The 22,746-nt window shown below is 43.5% G+C and overlaps 1 protein-coding gene across 1 annotated transcript in view; it reads left to right on the top strand.

Moving 5' to 3' along the window:
• CDC20B (cell division cycle 20B) overlaps positions 1-22,309 on the top strand; it is a 117,292-nt gene extending 94,983 nt beyond the window's left edge. The window contains exons 9-11 of the mRNA XM_030191935.1: positions 10,774-10,899; positions 18,811-18,928; positions 22,206-22,309. Of these exons, the coding sequence (XP_030047795.1) occupies positions 10,774-10,899; positions 18,811-18,928; positions 22,206-22,309 (348 nt within the window). The remainder of the gene's footprint in view (positions 1-10,773; positions 10,900-18,810; positions 18,929-22,205) is intronic.
• The last annotated feature ends 437 nt before the right edge of the window (positions 22,310-22,746 follow it).

The raw sequence follows: 22,746 nt of genomic DNA, 5'->3' as shown, positions 1-22,746 counted from the left end.
AAGTGGGATTTGTACCTGGGTCCTGTTGTTGAAAGTCAACTGCATTGACCACTAGGTTGCCCCTCTGCTCTGCAGGAACATCTATGTGGCCATTTTTGTACAAATGATGCCAGACAGACGCTTTTGTGCCTGATTTCTTGGTGTTCGCATTTTGGTTGGACGTTTTCAGCACAAGAATGTCCTTCACATGTGTTTTTGAACAGGAAATCCCAACATTCTGCCTGGACACTATGAGCAGGATGTCCCAATTCTGACAGGCATTATTTCGAAAATGCCTCCTCTCTCCCCTTCCATCCAGTGTCTGTCCCCCTCTCCCTCTTCCATTCAGCTTCTGCCCCTCTCCCTCTACATTCAGCATTTGCCCCCACTCCCTCTACATCCAGTGTCTGCCCCCTCTCCCACCTACATCCAGCATCTGCCCCCTTTCTTTCCCTCCACAGGGAAGGAAGAGCAGACACGGAGTTGCTGGACCATTGGGGAGCGGAGAGGAGACAGGGAACTACTGGCCCCTGGGGGTGGAGGGGAAAGGAGAGGAGACAAGGAGTTGCTGGACCATAGGGGTGAAAAGGAAGGAAAAATGGATAGAGAATTGCTGAGAGAAGAACACAGCGAAGGTGACAAAGTAGATGATGCCCAACAAACTTCTACTAGAGAATTGCTGAACCATAGGGGTGGAATGAAAGGGAGAGTGGACATGGAGATAGTGATGTGGTGGTCTGTTTGAATATTAAGTGGCACCATCCAGGTAAGTACTGCTGAAAATCTGTGTGTGGCCTGGCCAGCGGGACTTATCCAGGTGGAGACCTCTCCTGCCTGGATGTCTGCTGAATTTCAACCCCTTAACTCTTAACACAGCTGAAACTTATTCTATATTGAGCTTTATTGTGACCATACCTAGGATACTGTATGGATATTGTGGAGCTTAAGAAAGTACACAGAAGGAAATCCAGAGTAATGAGAGATTAGAGTATCTATCATATCAAGAAAGGCTGATAATGTTAGGGCTTTGTGTCTTGTAAATTGTTTGATGCCTGAAATAAAATTTATAGTTAAGAAAGTGAAGACCGAGAGGGGACATGATAGAGGCCTACAAGTTCATCAGTGGAAAAAAACAAATTGCAATCAAGCAGTTGTTTACTCTGTCCAAAAATACTAGGATTTATTTATTTGTTACATTTGTACCCCACATTTTCCCACCTATTTGCAGGCTCAATGTGGCTTACAAAGTACCGTAAAGGCGTTCGCCAAGTCCGGTAGAGAACAAATACAAGGTTGTATTGTGGTCGAATAAGGTCGGTGTGTTTCTGGTACCATGAGGGTCGAAAGGGAAGGAAGGTTGTATATTGTCCAGTATGATCATTGATTTTGGTGTGTTGCCGGGTGTGGGGAGTTACGTTGGATCAGTAGGGTAAGCCTTTTTGAACAGGTTGGTTTTTAGAGATTTCCTGAAGTTTAGATGGTTGTGGATTATTTTCACAGCTTTTGGGAGTGCGTTCCATAGTTGTGTGCTTATATAGGAGAAGCTAGATGCGTAGGTTGTTTTGTATTTGAGTCCTTTGCAATTTGGGCGACGAAAATGATAAAGGGGATGGGACAACTTCCCTATGAGGAAAGGCTAAAGCGGCTAGGGCTCTTCAGCTTGGAGAAAAGGTGGCTGAGGGGAGATATGATAGAGGTCTATAAAATAATGAGTGGAGTTGAATGGGTAGATGTGAAGCGTCTGTTCACGCTTTCCAAAAATACTAGGACTAGGGGGCATGCGATGAAGCTACAGTGTAGTAAATTTAAAACGAATTGGAGAAAAGTTTTCTTCACTCAACATGTAATTAAACTCTGGAATTCGTTGCCAGAGAATGTGGTAAAGGTGGTTAGCTTAGCGGAGTTTAAAAACAGGTTTGGACAGCTTCCTAAAGGAAAAGTCCATAGACCATTATTAAATGGACTTGGGGAAAATCCACTATTTCTGGGATAAGCAGTATAAAATGTTTTGTACTTTTTGGGATCTTGCCAGGTATTTGTGATCTGGTTTGGCCACTGTTGGAAACAGGATGCTGGGCTTGATGGACCTTTGGTCTTTCCCAGTATGGCAATACTTATGTACTTATGGGTAATGAAGGTTTAGTTATGTCCGTGATGACTCGGTTCTGTTTCTGGTTGGTAGGTCTATAAGGTCTGTCATGTATCCTGGGACAATGCCATAGATGATTTTGTGGACCAGGGTGCAGATTTTGAAGATGATCCGTTCTTTAATTGGGAGCCAGTGCAGCTTTTCTCGGAGGGGTCTGGCGCTCTCGAATCTTGTTTTACCAAATATCAGCCTGGCTGCTGTGTTTTAGGCGGTCTGGAGTTTCTTTGTGAGTTGTTCTTTACATCCCGCATAGATTCCGTTGCAGTAATCTGCATGGCTTAGAACCATTGATTGTACTAGGCTTTGAAATATTTCCCTCGGGAAGAACGGTTTTACGCGTTTAAGTTTCCACATTGAGTAGAACATTTTCTTTGTTACGGAATTTACTTGGTTCTCAAGAGTAAGGTTGCGGTCGATTGTGACGTCGAGTATTTTTAGGCTGTCTGAGATAGGGAGGGTGTGTTCTGGGGTGTTTATGGTTGTGGATTTGTATTTGTTGTGTTGAGATGAAAGGATGAGGCAGTGTGTTTTTTCAGTGTTCAGTTCAGCAGGAATGAGTTTGCCCATGAGTCCATGATGTTCAAGCCTGCCTTGATTTCATTGGTTATTTCTGTCAAATCGTGTCTGAAGGGAATGTAGATTGTGACATCGTCTGCATAGATGAACGGGTTGAGGCCTTGATTGGATAAGGACTTTGCCAGTGGGATCATCATTATGTTGAAGAGTATTGGTGACAGGATTGGGGTCATCCTTTGGAACTGTACGTCAGCAGTTGCAAGACAGTTGCACAGAAAGCACACCTACTGCATGTTTTCCCCAGACTAGACTGCCCCTCATTAATTTGACTGTTATAGTGACTACTCCAGAGCAGGGATCCAGAATGTTCCTTCTGGTACTGCCTAGGAAGACAAATTGTATGCTGTGTCAGTTCACTGAGGAAATGAGGATTCTTCAAACACACCTACACTTTAAGAAAAACAAAAACTCTTCTGTATAATACCTGTGAAACAGACAGGGTTCACTTAATTATACCTTCTGTGAAGCAGAAGCGTTTAGTAGAGTACAAGTCAGAAAATCCTTTCCTTGGTAAACTGGGAAAAAGCCACAAACTAAACTTCTGGAGTTTCATTCTGAATATCATATTTGGTAGATTATGTTCTTGGTCATTCCATAAGATCATCCCAAAAAGGGCAATTATATTTACTCCCTGTACCTGTCTTGCATATATCTTCTAATGACTAATAATTCACTCAAGCTCCAATATTCAATTTGAAAATCTAAACACAGCCTCATTCATTAGGATGCAGCATTATATAGATTTGGTGTTATGAAATTTGGAAAGACATTGTGGACAGCAGAGAAAAAAAAACCCTGACGCAGCAATAGCGAAACAGGGATTCCCTGTCGGGTTTAGAAGCGGGTGACACCATTGGGTCCAGATCACTGGAACATAAGGATTGAGCTAAGTGATTTCTGGAGTGTTCTCCGCATTTGAATGTTGGAAATACATACCATACAAACTATCATTGATCTATAGAAGGTAGACACAAACGACTGCAAATTAAAAGACTATTTATTGAGATAGTAACTTTCTATTTGATACTGAAATGAGAATGATTTGATGGAGTTTTTTAAAGCTACGTGATGGCACGCCGAGCATATGCCTTATAGCCCGCTAAGTTGGGCTGGTTGGGCAGCAACTCTGAGGCTTTTTTCTCCATCGTTGGTTGAACATAGTAATTATAGGTTTCTGAGCACAGCGAGTGTTCTACATTAAAGATACATAGTTAAGTGTGAGGCTGTGTTTAGATTTTAAAATTGCATTTATCTTCCACATGTTTTAATGCTTTTGGTTGCACTAGAACTGTAAGAATATCAAAGAGAAGGTAAAGTGGGACTTTTCCTTTGGAACTCTGTGCCTCAAGTTTTGGAAAGTAACATAGTAACATAGTAGATGACGGCAGAAAAAGACCTGCACGGTCCATCCAGTCTGCCCAACAAGATAAATTCATATGTGCTACTTTTTATTTGTACCTGTCCTCTTCAGGGCACAGACCGTATAAGTCTGGCCAGCACTAACCCCGCCTCCCAACTACCAGTCCCACCTCCCATCACCAGCTCTGGCACAGACCGTATAAGTCTGCCCAGCACTATCTCCGCCTCCCAACCACCAGCCCCGCCTCCCACCACTGGCTCTGGCACAGACCGTATAAGTCTGCCCAAAGCACTATCCCCACCTCCCAACTACCAGCCCTGCCTCCCACCACCGGCTCTGGCACAGACCGTATAAGTCTGCCCAGCACTATCCCTGCCTCCTAACCACTAGCCCCGCCTCCCACCACCGGCTCTGCCACCTAAACTTGGCTAAGCTCCCAAGGATACTTTCCTTCTGAACAGGATTCCTTTATGTTTATCCCACGCATGTTTGAATTCTGTTACCGTTTTCATCTCCACCACCTCCCGCGGGAGGGCATTCCAAGCATCCACCACTCTCTCCGTGCAAAAGTACTTCCTGACATTTTTCCTGAGTCAGCCCCCCTTCAATCTCATTTCATGTCCTCTCATTCTACCGCCTTCGCATCTCCAGAAAAGATTCGTTTGCGGATTAATACCTTTCAAATATTTGAACGTCTGTATCATATCACCCCTGTTTCTCCTTTCCTCCAGAGTATACATGTTCAGGTCCGCAAGTCTCCCCTCATACGTCTTGTAACGCAAATCCCATACCATTCTCGTAGCTTTCCTTTGCACCACTTCAATTCTTTTTACATCCTTCGCAAGATACGGCTTCCAAAACTGAACACAATACTCCAGGTGGGGCCTCACCAATGACTTGTACAGGGGCATCAACACCTCCTTTCTTCTGCTGGTCACACCTCTCTCTATGGGAAAGAAAGCCAGCAGATCAATGTCACAACAAAAAGATTTTATTGAAGATACCGTGTATGAACAAATCGCCCGACACAGGCCGTGTTTCGCCCACCTAGGGCTGCGTCAGGGGCTACAATGAACAAATATATAATAATTATCATAGATCATAATAAATAAAATATAACACACATACGAACATAATATATCAAATATATGAATTGACAAAAAACAATTAATAAAATATGGAATATTACTAGGTATACATAGAGAGTATACTAAAATAATTACATGAATAAACATATCAATACGCACTGTCCAATATAAATAATATATATATATATACATGTACATAAAAGAGCATATATAAGAAAATATATATATAAAAGAAGTATATATAATGCAACAATTATATGACAGTGCATATAAACATATATATATAAAAGCATAATAAAATCTGACATCACGTAACAGCAAATCAAGGGCACTGGTATAGGTTATGAACTTCAATACAAATATGTATATAAAAAAATGTATAAATGAGATAATAAAAGGCACATACCTAATTTGAAACCTTCGTAAAGGGGCAAATGTGGTGCATAAAAGTCAAGAAAAAACCAGCTAAAACGGGAATCCCTATAATCATGAATCAAAAAGAATTAATAAAAAGCAAAAAATAAAATTAGAGACCGTTTGATTTGTATAAAAACCACTGAAAACAAAAATGTAAAAAATATGTATGTGAACACCCTAAGTAAAAAAGAGCATGTCAGTGAGCCATATATATAGAAAATGCACAACAATAACAATATAAGAACAAATTAAAAACCAAATATATATATATTTATATATTGTGAATAAAAAATAAAAGAATAAAAAAAAAGAACATTATTATTTCACAGGAATACTGATAGGTTTTTTTACATTTTTATTTTCAGTGGCTTTTATACAAATCAAACGGTCTCCCAGCAGAAGAGGTGTATAAGTTCATATTTTTATTTTATTTTAATTTTAATTCAATTTATTTTCATTTTTTAAAATTTTATTCTTTACCGCACATAGTCCCATCATCAATATAATTTACATATCCTGTGTTACATCATATCACATTCATTGTTGTTTTTTATTCAGTATTTTCTTCACTGCATTTATTAATCGATCATTGCATATAAATTTGATTTGATTCATAGCTATTTCCCCTTTTTTTTAGTCTCTGGCATTCTTTAATTTAATTTGTTGCTTTTTTGAACTTTGACCCGGAAATGATGCATATAAACATCACAGGACACTTGCAATAGTTTTTCCAGCTTCAATAATGGTGTGTCCATTTGTGTATGCTAGAGACCACAGTAAGTATATTTTTGTTTTGAGACACATTTTATGTATGCGCATCATTGCACTATTGGCATTTACTTGTTTTCATACATATTCACTTGAAGCAGTATTGCACTTTTGTTTTTAATCTTCAGACTGTAGCAGTTTTGCTTTTTAGAGATGTTGATATCCACACTTTTTGTGGTCCCTGCTTTAATGTTGTAATCATCCCTGTTTTTACATACAATCACTTGAAGTAGTATAGCAGGAAGTTTACTGGCAACGTGGTGGTTTAATTCTCCTCTGATGCTCTATTAATATTTCATTGTGCTTCTGTCAGCCTTTAAGGGCACTGATAATTGTTTGTCATACATAACAATAAGTGCATCATTTTATAACACGGCACTTGTAACATTTTAGATATTTTATTATTACATTGCACTTAGTGTTTATATATGTGACATTGCTGTGCCATGATGTTGTTTTGATTGCAAGACGTTTTGTATATAGTATTTTTTATAAACACATTGCACTAGTCATGTCAATACACAATGAGAGGCTGAGAAGGCTAGGGCTTTTCAGCTTGGAGAAGAGACGGCTGAGGGGAGATATGATAGAAGTGTATAAAATAATGAGTGGAATGGATCGGGTGGATGTGAAGCGACTGTTCACGCTATCCAAAAATACTAGGACTAGAGGGCATGAGTTGAAGCTACAGTGTGGTAAATTTAAAACGAATCGGAGAAAATTTTTCTTCACCCAATGTGTAATTAGACTCTGGAATTCGTTGCCGGAGAATGTGGTACGGGCGGTTAGCTTGACGGAGTTTAAAAAGGGGTTAGATAGATTCCTAAAGGACAAGTCCATAGACCGCTATTAAATGGACTTGGAAAAATTCCGCATTTTTAGGTATAACTTGTCTGGAATGTTTTTACGTTTGGGGAGCGTGCCAGGTGCCCTTGACCTGGATTGGCCACTGTCGGTGACAGGATGCTGGGCTAGATGGACCTTTGGTCTTTCCCAGTATGGCACTACTTATGTACTTATGTACTTATGTACTTATATATGCTCTTTTATGTACATGTATATATATATATTATTTATATTGGACAGTGCGTATCGATATGTTTATTCATGTAATTATTTTAGTATACTCTCTATGTATACCTAGTAATATTCCATATTTTATTAATTGTTTTTTGTCAATTCATATATTTGATATATTATGTTCGTATGTGTGTTATATTTTATTTATTATGATCTATGATAATTATTATATATTTGTTCATTGTAGCCCCTGACGCAGCCCTAGGTGGGCAAAACACGGCCTGTGTCGGGCGATTTGTTCATACACGGTATCTTCAATAAAATCTTTTTGTTGTGACATTGATCTGCTGGCTTTCTTTCCCATATTGGATTTTGCAGATCGTTTGCCTTGTTGTTTTTTGGCACACCTCTCTCTATACAGCCTAGCAACCTTCTCGCTACGGCCACCGCCTTGTCACACTGTTTTGTCGCCTTCAGATCCTCAGATACTATCACCCCAAAATCCCTCTCCCCTTCCGTACCTATCAGACTCTCACCGTTTAACACATACGTCTCCCGTGGATTTCTCTTCCCTAAGTGCATCACTTTGCATTTTTTCGCATTGAATTTTAATTGCCAAACCTTAGACCATTCTTCAAGCTTCCGCAGATCCTTTTTCATGTTTTCCACTCCCTCCCGGGTGTCCACTCTGTTACAAATCTTAGTATCGTCTGCAAATAGGCAAACTTTACCTTCTACCCCTTCGGCAATGTCACTCACAAATATATTGAACAGAATCGGCCCCAGCACCGATCCTTGAGGCACTCCACTACTCACCTTTCCCTCCTTCGAGCGAATTCCATTCACCACCACCTTCTGGCGTCTGTCCGTCAACCAGTTCCTAATCCATTTCACCACTTTGGGTCCTATCTTCAGCCCATCCAGTTTATTTAAGAGCCTCCTGTGGGGAACCGTGTCAAAAGCTTTGCTGAAATCTAAGTAGATTACATCTATAGCCTATCCCTGATTTAATTCTCCTGTCACCCAATCAAAGAATTCAATGAGATTCGTTTGGCACGATTTCCCTTTGGTAAAACCATGTTGTCTCGGATCTTGCAACTTATTGGCTTCCAGTAAATTCATTATCCTTTCCTTCAGCATCGCTTCCATTACCTTTCCAATAACTGAAGTGAGGCTTACCGGCCTGTAGTTTCCAGCTACTTCCCTATCACCACTTTTGTGAATAGGGACCACATCCGCCGTTCTCCAGTCCCTCGGAACCTCTCCCATCTGCAAGGATATATTAAACAAATCTTTAAGAGGATCTGCCAGAACCTCCCTGAGCTCCCTCAATATCCTGGGGTGGATCCCGTCCGGTCCCATGGCTTTGTCCACCTTTAGCTTTTCAAGTTGTCCATACACACTCTCTTCCGTGAACTGTGCTCTATCCACTTCATTCTCATTTGTACCTTTTCCAGTCCATCGCGGTCCTTCTCCAGGATTTTCTTCTGTGAAAACAGAACAAAAGTATCTGTTTAGCAAATTTGCTTTTTCTTCATCATTATCTACATAGCGGTTCACAGTATCTTTCAGTCTCACAATTCCCTTTTTAGTCATTCTTCTTTCACTAATATACCTGAAGAAATTTTTGTCACCCCTTCTTACATTTCTAGCCATTTGTTCTTCCGCTTGCGCTTTCGCCAGACGTATCTCTCTCTTGGCTTCTTTCAGTTTCCTCCGGTATTCCTCCCCGTGTTCCTCTTCTTGAGTTTTTCTGTATTTCAGGAACGCCAATACAAGAAAGTCAAGAAGTAATTTGCCTGCTTTGCTTGGAAGGGCTAAGGGATAGCGACAGCATATTAGTGGGTGAGAGAGAGAGAGAGAGTGGCCTTTCTCCCCTCCCCAAAGATTGGCATTGGTTAGTTTTCTCTGTTTCTGGCAACACTCACTCACTCTTTCACACACACACTCACTCACTCACACACACATTCTTTATCCCTCACCCTAGGCCTGACCCTACCAGCCTGAACCATTTCATTTTTTCATCTGTAGTAGCAGCTGGCCAATTCAATATTTTCAGACCTTTGCATTTCTTGATCTTCTATTACCCATATTGTCCCTTTATGTTTATTTCTTGGCCATTGTCTAATTTCTTTCCTGTATTCTTTATTCTTTCATTTAGATTTATTTCAATTTCTCTGGCTTTTCCTTATGAACTCATTTTCCTTTTTTCACAGCTTCTCTAATTTCTAAATTTCCTGTTTATGCTACCTATTTTATTTTCTCAGCATGTCCTCTTTTTATTGTTGTGTTATCTTTCTTTTGCTTATTCTGTTCCTAAGTTCCATTTCTTATGTTTTCATTGTGATCCTCCTTACCCTACATATACTCTTTCACTCTTGTCTCCCTTTCCTACTACTCTGCCACACACAGCCCTTGCTATTCACCTCCTCATTCATACCATTTCTTTCCACACACTGACCCTTCACTACCTGTCATATTCTGCTCTCCTCATGCTCCTATCTCACATTCTTTCCCTCTTTCCGTCACCTTTTTCTCTACCTTTCTTACTTATCTCTTTCCTCCAAAACCCCTTCTTTTCCCATGTCTCCAGTAAGTGTTCTAATAGAATACACTCACTCCTATTAGATAGGTGACTCTAAGAGGCATATTTTCAAAGCACTTAGCCTTCCAAAGTTCCATAGAAACTTATGGAACTTAAGGCTAAGTGCTTTGAAAATATGCCTCTAAATTGTGGCACCCAGTTATAGAATTGTCTATATGATTTGGATTGAGATCTTTGATGCCAAAGCTCTGAGTTGGACCTAAGCTTCAAAGAGGAGGGATTCATGAAATAATTGAACTGTGAGATGGAATGGTGAAGAGGATCCCACTGTGCCCAACACAAACCATGAAACCTGCATAAATTATATTGCACTGTAAGGTGCAAACACAGTTTCTATGTAAATAAAGTGATACCAGTTGGAACCACAGCTATTGAAGTTGCCTAAAGTCATGTCAGGTCTTGACTAACATAAGTAAGAATTGCCACAGAGAGCATTTGGTTAGTCGTACTTTTGAATGTTTACACCAGCTGTCCATAATGCCAACTGATTGGCTACACTTTAAAGAACCTTAAGACTATTCAGGGCTTTCCTGATGGTTTGAGATATGATTATTTTCTCCTATTTTTGAGAAATTTGTCTGGTGAATTTCTCAATATCAGAATAAAGTATTTTGTTTTAAAACTTGGCTTTTCCTCATTTTTCTGTGGCATGGCTTTTGAACCTGGGTTTGTAGATTCCCCAGTTGCTGAATGCCACACAGGTTCATAGAAAACTGGATTTGGACTGAGCTGCTTTGAATTCCTTGGACATGTAATTGATGAACATTGACTGTTGACATCTAATGTGATTGTCATGTTCTTTGTTATCCAGGCTATGGGCTGGTGTCCCTGGGTGTCTGACATTCTGGCAGTGGGAGGAGGCATGAGGGATGGAGGCTTACGTATCTGGGACATCAACCATGGAAAATGCATCGAATCCACATACACAAAGTCTCAGGTAACCCAAATAACCATTGTAGCAGATACTAGGCTATGCTTTACATCTTCAGCATAAAGTTCTAGTAGCCAGAGAAAACACCTTTTGGTCTGTAGACATTAAAGCTTCTTGGTTGAAGATATGCATTATCTAAAGATATTCTATATTTATTTATTTATTTATTTATTTATTTTATTTATTGCATTTATATCCCACATTTTCCCACCTATTTGCAGGCTCAATGTGGCTTACAATTTTCTGTCATGACTTATGAGCTTTCAGGACCCCATAGTTCCACTGTTCTGAGACACTATCTTCAAATAATCTTTCTAGTGAAGCGTGAAGAATGGTCTAGAATTTGACAGCTAAAATTTAATGCTAAAAATTGCAGTCATGCATTTGGGCTGCAAAATCCAAGGAAGCACTATAGTATATAGGACATAGGTTTCCAACACGTGGCATGAGTACCCCTTGAGACATCAGTAGGGGGTATGCGGCACCTGATCGATGCCTAACTGTTGCCTTCCCCTCTCTGCCACCTCTTGCTCACCTGTTGGGTTACTGCTTACCTGTGTCTGCTGCGGCACCAAAAAATAGAAACAGCATCCTTCCCCTCCCTGCTTCCTACCAATTTCCTCACCCACTGCCTCCCCAACACTGTGGCTGCACACTGCAAATAAGCTGAAATGAGACACGGGGCCATAGCCTTGTGCTTGCCACTGGTGGCCCTTGTTGGTCCTACCCCTCCAAAGCAGGATGCTACATCGTAGGTGCAGGAACGACAAGAGCTGCCATGGTGTGAAGCCACGCAGGGCTGGGCACCACCATTTTCCAGGCAGCGCTGATGAAAGAGGAGGGAGGCCACCTCCCTCCTCCAACTGAAGGTAGGGGGTGGGGAAGGGCCACTAGACCACCAGGTGGGAGGGATTGATCCGTGGCCCACTGAGCCACCGGGGGGAGGTTAGGTGAGCTGGAGACCCACCAGATCTCCAGCCCCCCCTGAACCTGGGTTGGGGGATTGGGGGGACTGGAGGTCCATTGGACCTCCAGCCTCCTGTCACTGGGGGGGGGGGTTGGGTCAGGGTTCCAGCGGGGGGCTGTTGCATTGGGGGGAATGGGGGCCTGCTAGCATGCAAATGCATGCTGGACAGGGCTCATCATTCCTCCCCAATGGTCTGCAAACGCTAATGCCAGCTCTGAGCTGGCGTAGGGTTTGCCACGGCCAGCATGCCAATCTTTGGTGCACTGGTTGCTGATCATTGGGGATTAATAGGTTTACCCCTGTTTTGCATGCATTTGCATGCTAGTTGCATTCAGAGCTCTCGGGGGCTCTGATCATGGGGCGGAAGCAAACGCAGGTGCTAGTATTGCGCTAATAGCCTCTAGCGCCTGCGTTTGCTTCTGATCATCGGCCCATTAGAGTATGTTGCACAGTTCTGGAGACCATACCTGCCAAAAGATATAAAAAGGATGGAGATGGTCCAGAAGGCAGCTACTAAAACGGCTAGTGGTCTTCACCATCTTAAAAGCATATGGGAACAGACTTAAAGATTTCAAATGGCCCGATATTCAGCCTGTGGCAATCAGTGTTTTGCTGACTGCTGCTGGTGGTTGAACCCAGATAAGTACATAAGTATTGCCATACTGGGAAAGACCAAATGTCCATCAAGCCCAGCATCCTGTTTCCAACAGTGGCCAATCCAGGTCACAATATACCTGGCAACATCCCAAAAAAGTACAAAACATTTTATACTGCTTATCCCAGAAATAGTGGATTTTCCCCAAGTCCATTTAATAATGGTCTATGGACTTTTCTTTTAGGAAGCCGTCCAAACCTTTTTAAAACTCTGCTAAGCTAACCACCTTTACCACATTCTCTGGCAATGAATTCCAGAGTTTAATTACACATTGAGTGAAGAAAAATTTTCTCCGATTCGTTTTAAATTTACTACATTGTAGCTTCATCGCATGCCCCCTAGTCCTAGTATTTTTGGAAAGCATAAACAGACGCTTCACATCTACCCGTTCAACTCCACTCATTATTTTATAGACCTCTATCATATCTCCCCTCAGCCGCCTTTTCTCCAAGATGAAGAGCCCTAGTCGCTTTAGCCTTTCCTCATAGAGAAGTCGTCCCATACCCCTTATCATTTTCGTCGCCCTTCTCTGCACCTTTTCTAATTCCACTATATCTTTTTTGAGATGCGGCGACCAGAATATTCGAGGTGCAGTTGCACCATGGAGCGATACAAAGGCATTATAACATCCTCATTTTTGTTTTCCATTCCATTCCTTTCTTAGCCGCAGCAGCACACTGAGCAGAAGGTTTCAACGTATCATCAATAACAACACCTAGATCCCTTTCTTGGTCCGTGACTCCTAACATGGAAGCTTGCATGATGTATCTATAATTCGGGTTCCTCTTTCCCACATGCGTCACTTTGAACTTGCTCACATTAAACATCATCTGTCTTTTAGACGCCCAGTCTCCCAGTGTCTTAAGGTCCTCTTGTAATTTTTCACAATCCTCCCGCGATTTAATGACTTTGAATAACTTTGTGTCATCAGCAAATTTAATTACTACACTAGTTACTCCCATCTCTAGGTCATTTATAAATATGGTAAAAAGCAGCGGACCCAGCACAGACCCCTGGGGAACCCCACTAACTACCCTTCTCCATTGAGGATACTGACCATTTAACCCTACTCTCTGTTTTCTAGGCCATGTAATTCAATGCTAGGCCATGTCTAGGCTTTGGCATTGAATATTCAGTTTTGCAGAGCTGGCTAACACATAGCTGGTTGTCTGATATTCCACACTTAACTAGCTATGGTTTACCGCATAAAGATAGGACTGACTTAAGCGGTCCTATTTATACAGTTAACCTAGCCGATTAAGTGCCAAGTGCTGACTCCAACCCTGGAATGCCCCACAAATTGCCGGTTTGTAGTTTGGCACATACTGGTTAAGTGCCGCTGAAAATTAGTGGTTAGCCCTGAATAGGTGATGTGGAGGGGCATAATCGAAAGGTCGTCCAAATCTGAATTTGGGCGCCCTCACGAAGTCAGCCAAAATCAGGTAGGTATAATCGAAAAATAATATGGGCGCCCTTAGACATTCCATTATCGCAGTTGAAAATGCCCAAATCAGGGGCGCCCAAAATATAGGAAAAAGGACACCCTTAGACATTCCATTATTGCAGTTGAAAACGCCCAAATCAGGGATGCCCAAAGTATACGAAAAATACGGCAGTTATGTGAGAAATGCATCCTTGTTACTGTACTTTATACTTCTCAATGTTCCTTATATTTTCCCCGTACATGGATATCCGCAACTACATGCACTGTACTTGCGGAACATGCAGCTATGGGAAATATGAGGAACATACATATTTTATTGTGTATTTATGAAGTTCGCACACTTGATAATGATCCATATAAGGAAAACTCCGCACGTAGGCCCCGCACTCGTGACGACAGTCCATGAACGTCCATGCGTCACGGCCATCCATGTGTGGAGCCATTATAGATGCCAAGACGTGCACTTACTGACCTGTCCATATATGGGATGGTCATCCATATATGGAGCTGTACATGTAAAGACGTTCATCATGCATGGGCGTCCATATAAGGCGATACACGTTTTCCAACGGTTATTCCCTGAGGGGGAGACTGGGTGGGCATTTCTGTTGAGGAACTCAAATGCCCATCCAGCCTCTCCCCCCCTTACCATGGAGCCCCACAGCACAGAGTTGTGTAAATAATAGGTATGTTGTCTAGCACTAGTGATCTGCCAAGTAGAAACTTGGAGATAACCATAGGTAGCACATAGACGATGTTTGCTCTCTGATCACCAGACATCCTTACCCACAACCAAACCACATTGGTGAGGGCCAGGAAGGAGCTACAAACAGCTGGGTCATCTTTTCACAATGAAGGTATGAGAAATGGTATATAGTGCTGAGGAGAAAAGGGAAAACAACGGTAAAAGCATTAGATGGATGTTTACTTCATCACAATTGCAATATAATACATCAGGTACAGAAGGGCACAAGCTAGGGGAATTATATAAGGCACAAGGCTGTAGCCACCTGCAGGTAATTTTGAATATGAACTGTAACCAGAACCCCTCTCCCTCACCATGACTTAAGGGCTAAAGGCCGTGATAGGCACGCACCTGTGGCCACCTTGAAAATAGTTTGCAGGATAGAATATAGAAATGTTGCTCCAGAACTATGGAGGATTTTAGGACTGTGTTGAATAATGTGGAAAAGACATTCACAGGCAGATGATCAAAAGCCCCGCGCTGTTCCAAACAGCGCTCTAAAATAGCACTGGAACAGCGCGGGGCGCTATTAGACCTATGATCAGAGATAATGCATGCAAATTTAAGCAGCGCAATTATCTCTGATTATGGGGTAGAAGTGCGGGAGAATTGTGCCTGAGCATGCGCTCAGCACAATCCTCCCGCATTTGTTTGACAGGTCTGGGCTGGAGACCAATGAAAAGAGATGGACGTCCATCTTTAAATCGGAAGATGGACGGCCTCAACTGCCCTGTTGCAGGGACGGCGAAATTTCAAGGAGGTGTCGGAGGTATAGTGACGGGGTAGTTGAGTACATCCAAAATTTGGACGTTTCTGCAATGGGTAGTTAAGGACGTCCAAAATTGGATGTTTCTATGAGAAAGATGTCTTTCTCATAGAAACATCCAATTTTGGACGTCCTGAACTGCTCATTGCCGAAACGGCAAAAATTTGGACGTCCTCAACTGCCCCGTCACAGAAACGTCCAAATTTTGGACGTCCTCAATTGTAGTCGCTGGCAGGTTTGCTGTCTACTGGACAGGGCTCACCATTCCTCCCCAATGATCTGCAAACCTTAATGCCAGTTCGGAGCTGGCACAGGGTTTGTTGCGGCCAGCGACCCAATCTTTGGCGCGCTGGACGCTGATCATTGGGGATGAATGCGGTAAGCGCTGATTAGCATGCATTTGCAGGCTACTTGCACTGAGCCCTGTTTAGCATGCATTTGCATGCTACTTGCGCTAAGAGCCCTCAAGTGCGTTGTTTCACATGCTCGAGGGCTCTGATCATGGGGCAGTAGCAAACGCTGGCGCTCGTATGGCGCTAACAGCCTCTAGCGCCAGTGTTTGCTTTTGATCATCTGCCTGTCAGTGCATATATGCTTCCCCCCTCCCCTTCCCACCCCCAACAACCTTAAGAATGGGTGGGTACTTCATAAAAGGGGACTGGGGTTCACCACATAAAGAAGGATGGAACCTAGCGGGGAGACACATGAGGTGGAAAGCGGGAGAAAAACTACCAGCTATGGATACCCGTGAACCTGGTGATAATAGAGGTAAGATTTGAATGCAGAGAACATACAGAGAATGGGGAATCCTTGACCATAAGGGATGCACACATCCATTCTCAGGGTCTCTTCCCCTCCCCCACCCCACAGGCAGCCACAACTGAGTGTGTCCATTAGAGAACAAGACATCTGTACAATCAATTGGGTAGAAACAATCATGTCTCTCAGAGTCCAGTGTACAGTCCACTGCTGTCTCTTGCAATCCTCTTGACCAGCTGTTCTGCAAGATGCAAGAAGTGTTTGTTTAGCACCTACATAGCAGAAAGGGAAGAGGTGGCTGAGAGGTATGAGCTTACCAGCAAGAGTAATTTCAGTGACCCTGAAATTGAACTGCTGGTTCAGGAAATGCAGAGGAGGCACATGCATCCCTTTGCTCCCACGGGCCAGAAGCTAGCTGCTACAACGAAACAGAGAGAAAGGGAGGCAGTAAGGGACCGGCTCAGTTGGTCTTCCACTGTGGCAGGAATGTGGAAGACTGCCAACAGAGGTGGCGGTGATATCAGGAGGAAGGCTTGTGCCAACCCCCCAGCAGATGACACCACAACAAAACCCCCCAAAATCAAACAAGTGTACAAAAGCATACAGTGGCAAAAACAAGGTTTACTATAACTGACGCTAAAACACTTGGAAATACCACCCCATAAAAAAAAAAAAAAACTCTAAAGTGCAAGCACAGGGAAAGCCATTTTAAAGAGGTGCCAATAAAGGGAATGCAAACTTCCAAATGGGAAGAACAGCTGGGGACGTTTATCATTATCACCCATAATCAAAATTAGGGCCCCCAAAACACAGAGCAACTGGGGCCGCCCATAGTTCCCTACCTATAATCGAAATTAGGGCGGCCAAATCGGCGAAGCAGCTGGGGGCGTTTAGGGATTTTGTCAATAATCGAAATTAGGCCGACCATCTCAGAAATGCCCATCTCATTCTCACATGGGCGTCCCTGAGAGCGTATTTAAGCGCCCTTCTGTATTTTTGATTCTTTGCATCGCATTGGTACAATGTCACCAAAGCAAGCACCCACCCGCAAGGGTAATTTCACCGACCCTTTCTTCCTCTACCTCCTTCCCCGTTTACATTCTTTTTCCATTTTCCAAAAGGCGGCAGCAGCGATTTCCATACACTGCCCTTCTGCTGGCACTAGAATTTGAAAAGTCATGGGATAAGCATGTGGGATCGCTTAGGAAAAGGAAGAGTTAAGGGTTACAGAGGATGGGCAGACTGGATGAGTCATATGGCCCTTATCTGCCGTCATGTTTCTATGTTATGAATGAATGAGTGCAGGAAGGAAGATAGTGGACACCATTTGGCATCCTCACTTAGCCAGCCACAGAGCTGATGTAAGTGCCTAAATGTGACAGGAACATGTGTCACAGTATTCTGTAAGTTACCTGTGTAAGTAGGAGCCCTGCCTATGTCCCTGCTCATGCTCCACCCATGTGTACACCCCCTTGCAATAAAAACAAAATAAATTATCAATAGTACCAAAGCATAATATATAGTGAAAACCAATCCAGGAACCATCACTATAGGATATCAAACAAGTATAACTTTGAGTCCCTTTTACCAAGCTGCGGCATAAGGGGGCTGGCGCTGGCATATATTTTACACACACGCCGAGGTCCCCATTTACCGCAGCTGGTAAAAGAGAAGTCTCGCCTTCCTGCACGAAATGATTGTGTGGAAAGTGAAGCACTTGCCACGTGGCCATTTCGGGGGAGGGAGCCCTTACTGCCACCCATTGAGGTGGTGGTAAGGGCTCCTGCATTAACCCAGCGGTAACCGGGCAGTGCGTGGCACTGCTAGATTACCACTGGGTACACTCCGGTGCTACAAAAATAAATACATTTTTTGTAGCGCTGGACATGACGGTACGCTAGGGGTGGGAAGTATATTTCCTCTAAGCCCAACACGGGCTTACCGCCACTTAGTAAAAAGAGTCCTTTGTACTTATCTCAAAAAATGTTGCACACGTGATCACACAATGTGGGAAAGCTGCAATCCTTTCAACGGTTGTTGGATCAGGTTTTCTGGATGGAATATCCCAAATGGAAACGCTCTTGTGTATATCTGCAGGGTGGTGCAACTTGAATTTTTTTTCCTGGTGTGATTTTTCTTATACATTTTCATCTTCGTATAATTTTGGTGTTACCTACTTCGCTTTTGTAAGGGAGCCTCCCCGATGGCCAATTTCTTTCCTCATGAGGAAGCATTTGCATAACCAGATCTGTGTTAAAGAGGAAGAAGATTTGAGTTATTTATATATACTTTTGATTACTGATGTTATGTTATATTTGGGATATTCCATCCAGAGAACCCGATAACAACAACCGTTGAAAGTATAGCAGCTTTCCCACATTGTGTGATCACTTGTGCAACATTTTTTGAGATAAGAGCATATAATGTCATTGGAAAACCTTACAGAAATCTTATGTGTACCCTGTCTATGAGCAATGTAACTACAGTTTGTACTCACAATTGACAAAAAAGTAGTCCATACACTAGTGACTGCAGTTTGTAGGGATTTTGTTTAACCTTAAAACGATCTTTTCATTGTTAGATCTGTTCACTCCTGTGGCTACCTGAAATAGAAGAGTTAATGACTGGACAAGGGCTTCCCAGAAACCAAATGACAGCCTGGAACTATCCATCCCTTACAAAGGCAACTGATGCTAACAGTAAGTAGGAGGGTAGTATTAGCTTGGAAAACTGTATGACTCTTTCTTTCTTTCTTATATATATACAATAGTGTCTGGAAAAAACTGGAAAAAACAGGACCCCTTTCTTAGTTTCAAAATACTGCATTTCACGTAAAAATTTTAATTGCGATTAATCGTGCAATTTAAAAATTTTAATTGTGTGATTGTCGTTGGGCTATACCCAGCTGTTCATGGGGGGGTGGGGGGTAGGGATGGACTGGGGAGGCACAAGGATGGATTCGAGGGGACACACATTTCCTCTCTCTCTCCCCTCCCCCCACATTACATATCATGCCTTGCTGGTGGGGATACCGAACCAGTCGAAGAAATCCACTGCCAAAGTGTCTCCCTTCCTCCTTGTGCTGCCTTAGGAGCAAGGAAGTCAGCGGGGTGCCTCCAGCTGCTGAGGCTGGCAGTCCCTGAGCATGCTTGGGGAGTGCAAGCATTAGTGGCTGGAGGCACCCTGCTGACTTCTTCGCTCCTGAGGCAGTATGAAGAGGAAGGGGGTTACTCAGGCCCAGATGCATCAACCGTACGTAAAAAAATCTAAAACGTTAAAGAAGTTACCGAATGTAAAAAAAACGAAGAATGCACGAAGGATAGGGAATGCAAATGAGCTGTTTGTTGCAGCTCACTTGCATTCACTAACCGTTCGGTAAAAACATCCGTAATCGGCCCGTAAGGCATGCGCAGAGCAGCCAAGCGTTATGCTGGCTGCTCTGCGCATGTCCCAAAACGTCAAAACAAAAACAAAACAAAAAACCCCAAAACACGTGTGTTTCGGGAGGGGGCAAAGGCGCTCGTCAGGAGCGTCCTTTATGAGTGTCCTTGCCCCCCCACTGCCCGAGGTCGCTGCTGCTCCCCGCTGCTCCCCGCTGCTCCCCGCTGCTCCCCGCTTGCCAAAAATCCAAAGTTTAAGCTGCCCCGGCTCGCCCCTCCCTTCCTCTCTTCTCTTTCTTCCCAGTTCCGCCTCCCGCTATTTTTCGCCCTGTGCCACGCCCCCGCCGCCATCCCTGAAGTCGTCGCCACTGTTCCCCCCCTCCACCAGTGCCCCCCTCCTTGTTACCGGGCCGTGCAGCGCCTCTCACCTCTGTGTGAGGGCGCTGCACGGGAAAGAACAGCTGATCGTCTCCTCTGCAGTCTCCAACGTCCCTCCTCCCTCCTGGGCCTGCCCTCCTCTGACGTAACCAGACGAGGGCGGGCCCAGGAGGGAGGAGGGACGTCGGAGACTGCAGAGGAGACGATCAGCTGTTCTTCCCCGTGCAGCGCCCTCACATAGAGGTGAGAGGCGCTGCACGGCCCAGTAATAAGGAGGGGGCACTGGTGGAGGTGGGGAATGGCGACGACGACTTCAGGGAGGGCGGCGGGGGCGGGGCAAGGGGCGGAAAATAGCGGGAGGCGGAACTGGGAAGAAAGAGAAGAGAGGAAGGGAGGGACGAGCCGGAGCAGGTTAAACTTTGGATTTTTGGCAAGCGGGGAGCAGCAGCGACCTCGGGCGGTGGGGGGAGGGGGCAAGGACGCTCATAAAGGACGCTCCTGACGAGCGCCTTTGCCCCATCCCGATCCTTTTTTTCCCCCTTTTTTCTGTGGCTGGCCGGGCTTCTGCTACCCTGCCAACCATTGCACAAGTACTTGTAGATTTGGAGGGGGCTTTCACTGTTCCTTCACCCATTTTCTCTCTCTCTCTCTCTGTGCTCCCACTCATTCTCTCTCTCTGTCCCATGTGCCCCCTTTGCCTTCATTCATTCTCTCTCTCTCTCTCTCTCATATGCCTCTCTCTGCCTTCACCTATTCTCTCTCTTTCTCTCTACCATGTACTCCCTTGTGTCTTCACCCATTCTCTCTCTCTCTCTCTCTCTCTTTCCCATATGCTCCCCTGTGCCCTCATCCATTCTCTCTCTCTCTCTCAAATATGCTTCCCTTCCTATGTTTTATGTCAATTCCTCCTGCCTTCCCGCTTTCTCCCTCGCTTGCCCACCTGCCCGCCATCTCTCCAATCTGCCGGTGGCAGCTCTCTCCTCCCCTCCCAATTCATTATTTGTCATGCAATAAATCTTCACCCTGAAGGCAGCATAAACACCGCCTTGGCCTGCACCAGGCCTTTATTTCTGACTCAGCACCCCCTTCTGAATCAGGAAGTTATGACAGAAGGGGGCGGGATGGGTCAGATGGAAAGGCTTGGTGCTGGCCAAGGCAGCGTTTTAATTTACTGCAAGACAAGTAACAAGGTAAACTGGGAGGGGAGGGAAGGGGAGAACACCTGGGTGGTCTGGGAGGGAGGGGGGAGGAAGAGATTCTGGACTGGGCATGCGGGTGGGAAAGGGAGAGAAGAAGGGCAGTTAATCTTTAAGGGGCCCTTTTACAAAGCATTTATTTACTGCCTTATTGAAGAAATGCACCCAAGATGGTACACAGCAATAATAAACTGCACATAGGCAATAGACAATTACAGTAGTAAACATATTCAAATAACAATACACATTATGGCATAATATGCTACTTACACTGTCAACACAATATAGCAACTGTTCATTCAAATTTGCTATACTGCTTGGTTTGGCACAAATTCACAGTGGTGTACAATTAGAAAACAGTAACAGAAACAAGAAAAGAACTACAACATAATTATAGGAAAGTACACATATACACAAAAAAGAACCCACACATCCAATGAATAAAACTAACCAATATAATAGCTTGACTGCTAAAAGCAAAAAACAACCCACAAACACACACCTCCTAATCTACACATTAAACCTTCTTAATAGACAGCATAGAGTGTAAGTGGAGGTAGTACATATAGAGGCATATTTTCAAAGCACTTTGGGAGGCTAAGTTCCATATGTTTCTATGGAACTTTGGGAGGCTAAGTGCTTTGAAAATAAGCCTCATAGACAGACAAGAGAGTAACAGGAGTTAGAAAATAAGGATGACTAACAAGTATAATTTGATCAGAAAAGGTGCTGAAAAATGATCTCAGTTAAAATAGGAATAGATAAACAAGTCCTGCTACAGTATGTGTAGCTTGTGTTAGTTCTTGTGTGTGAGAATAGCCACTTAGTTGATGCTTCCATTTACACAGGACTACCAGTGCATCTGGTACTCTATAACCTTTGATTGAACCAGCATGAGCATAAGTGTTTGAGACTAAAATAGATTCCCCTAGCACTTTTGAGTGGTTTTAATCTCCTTATGCGATTACATATTTGGATAAACGTCTTCAAAGATCAGCACGTAAATAGCTTTGCTTCTTTAGGTCACCGAGGAAGAGTTCTCCATTTAGCTTTGAGTCCAGATCATCGGAAGATATTTTCAGCTGCAGCTGATGGAACGGCTTGTATCTGGAACTACGGCAAGTAAAGATGAAGACAGAGAAATGATGAACTTTCAAGGGAAGGACGAACAACCGTCTCCTCTAATGATACATAAAAGGAGCTTGACTACTGTAGACAGAAGTAATTCAGATTTATTGAACTTCAGAAGTAATTCTGGCAATTTCATGATTGTTCATTGGAGGCTGAGTTCCATACAGTAAGCTATATTATCTCAGGCTTTACTTTGCAGCAAAACTAATGAGATGCAGAGGTGGCAGCATTAAAATGATCATATTAGACTGAATGTAGCCATTTCAACACAGTTGTGTTAACATTGTTCCTTATAAACTATGTTAATTGGACCTGAGAAATGTGCCTGGTTCTCAGGGGATTCCTAGAACCTGGCACAGAGAGGAGGGGAATATGGCTGTCAACTTTGAGTCTCTATCACTCCCCAGCCTCAACCTCACCACCACTCAAGAG

This window comes from Microcaecilia unicolor, chromosome 2, assembly GCF_901765095.1.
Source record: "Microcaecilia unicolor chromosome 2, aMicUni1.1, whole genome shotgun sequence".
NCBI classification, from domain to species: Eukaryota; Metazoa; Chordata; class Amphibia; order Gymnophiona; family Siphonopidae; genus Microcaecilia; species Microcaecilia unicolor.
The sequence above is the reverse complement of the archived record's forward strand: the minus strand, read 5'-3'. Positions and strand labels throughout refer to the sequence as shown.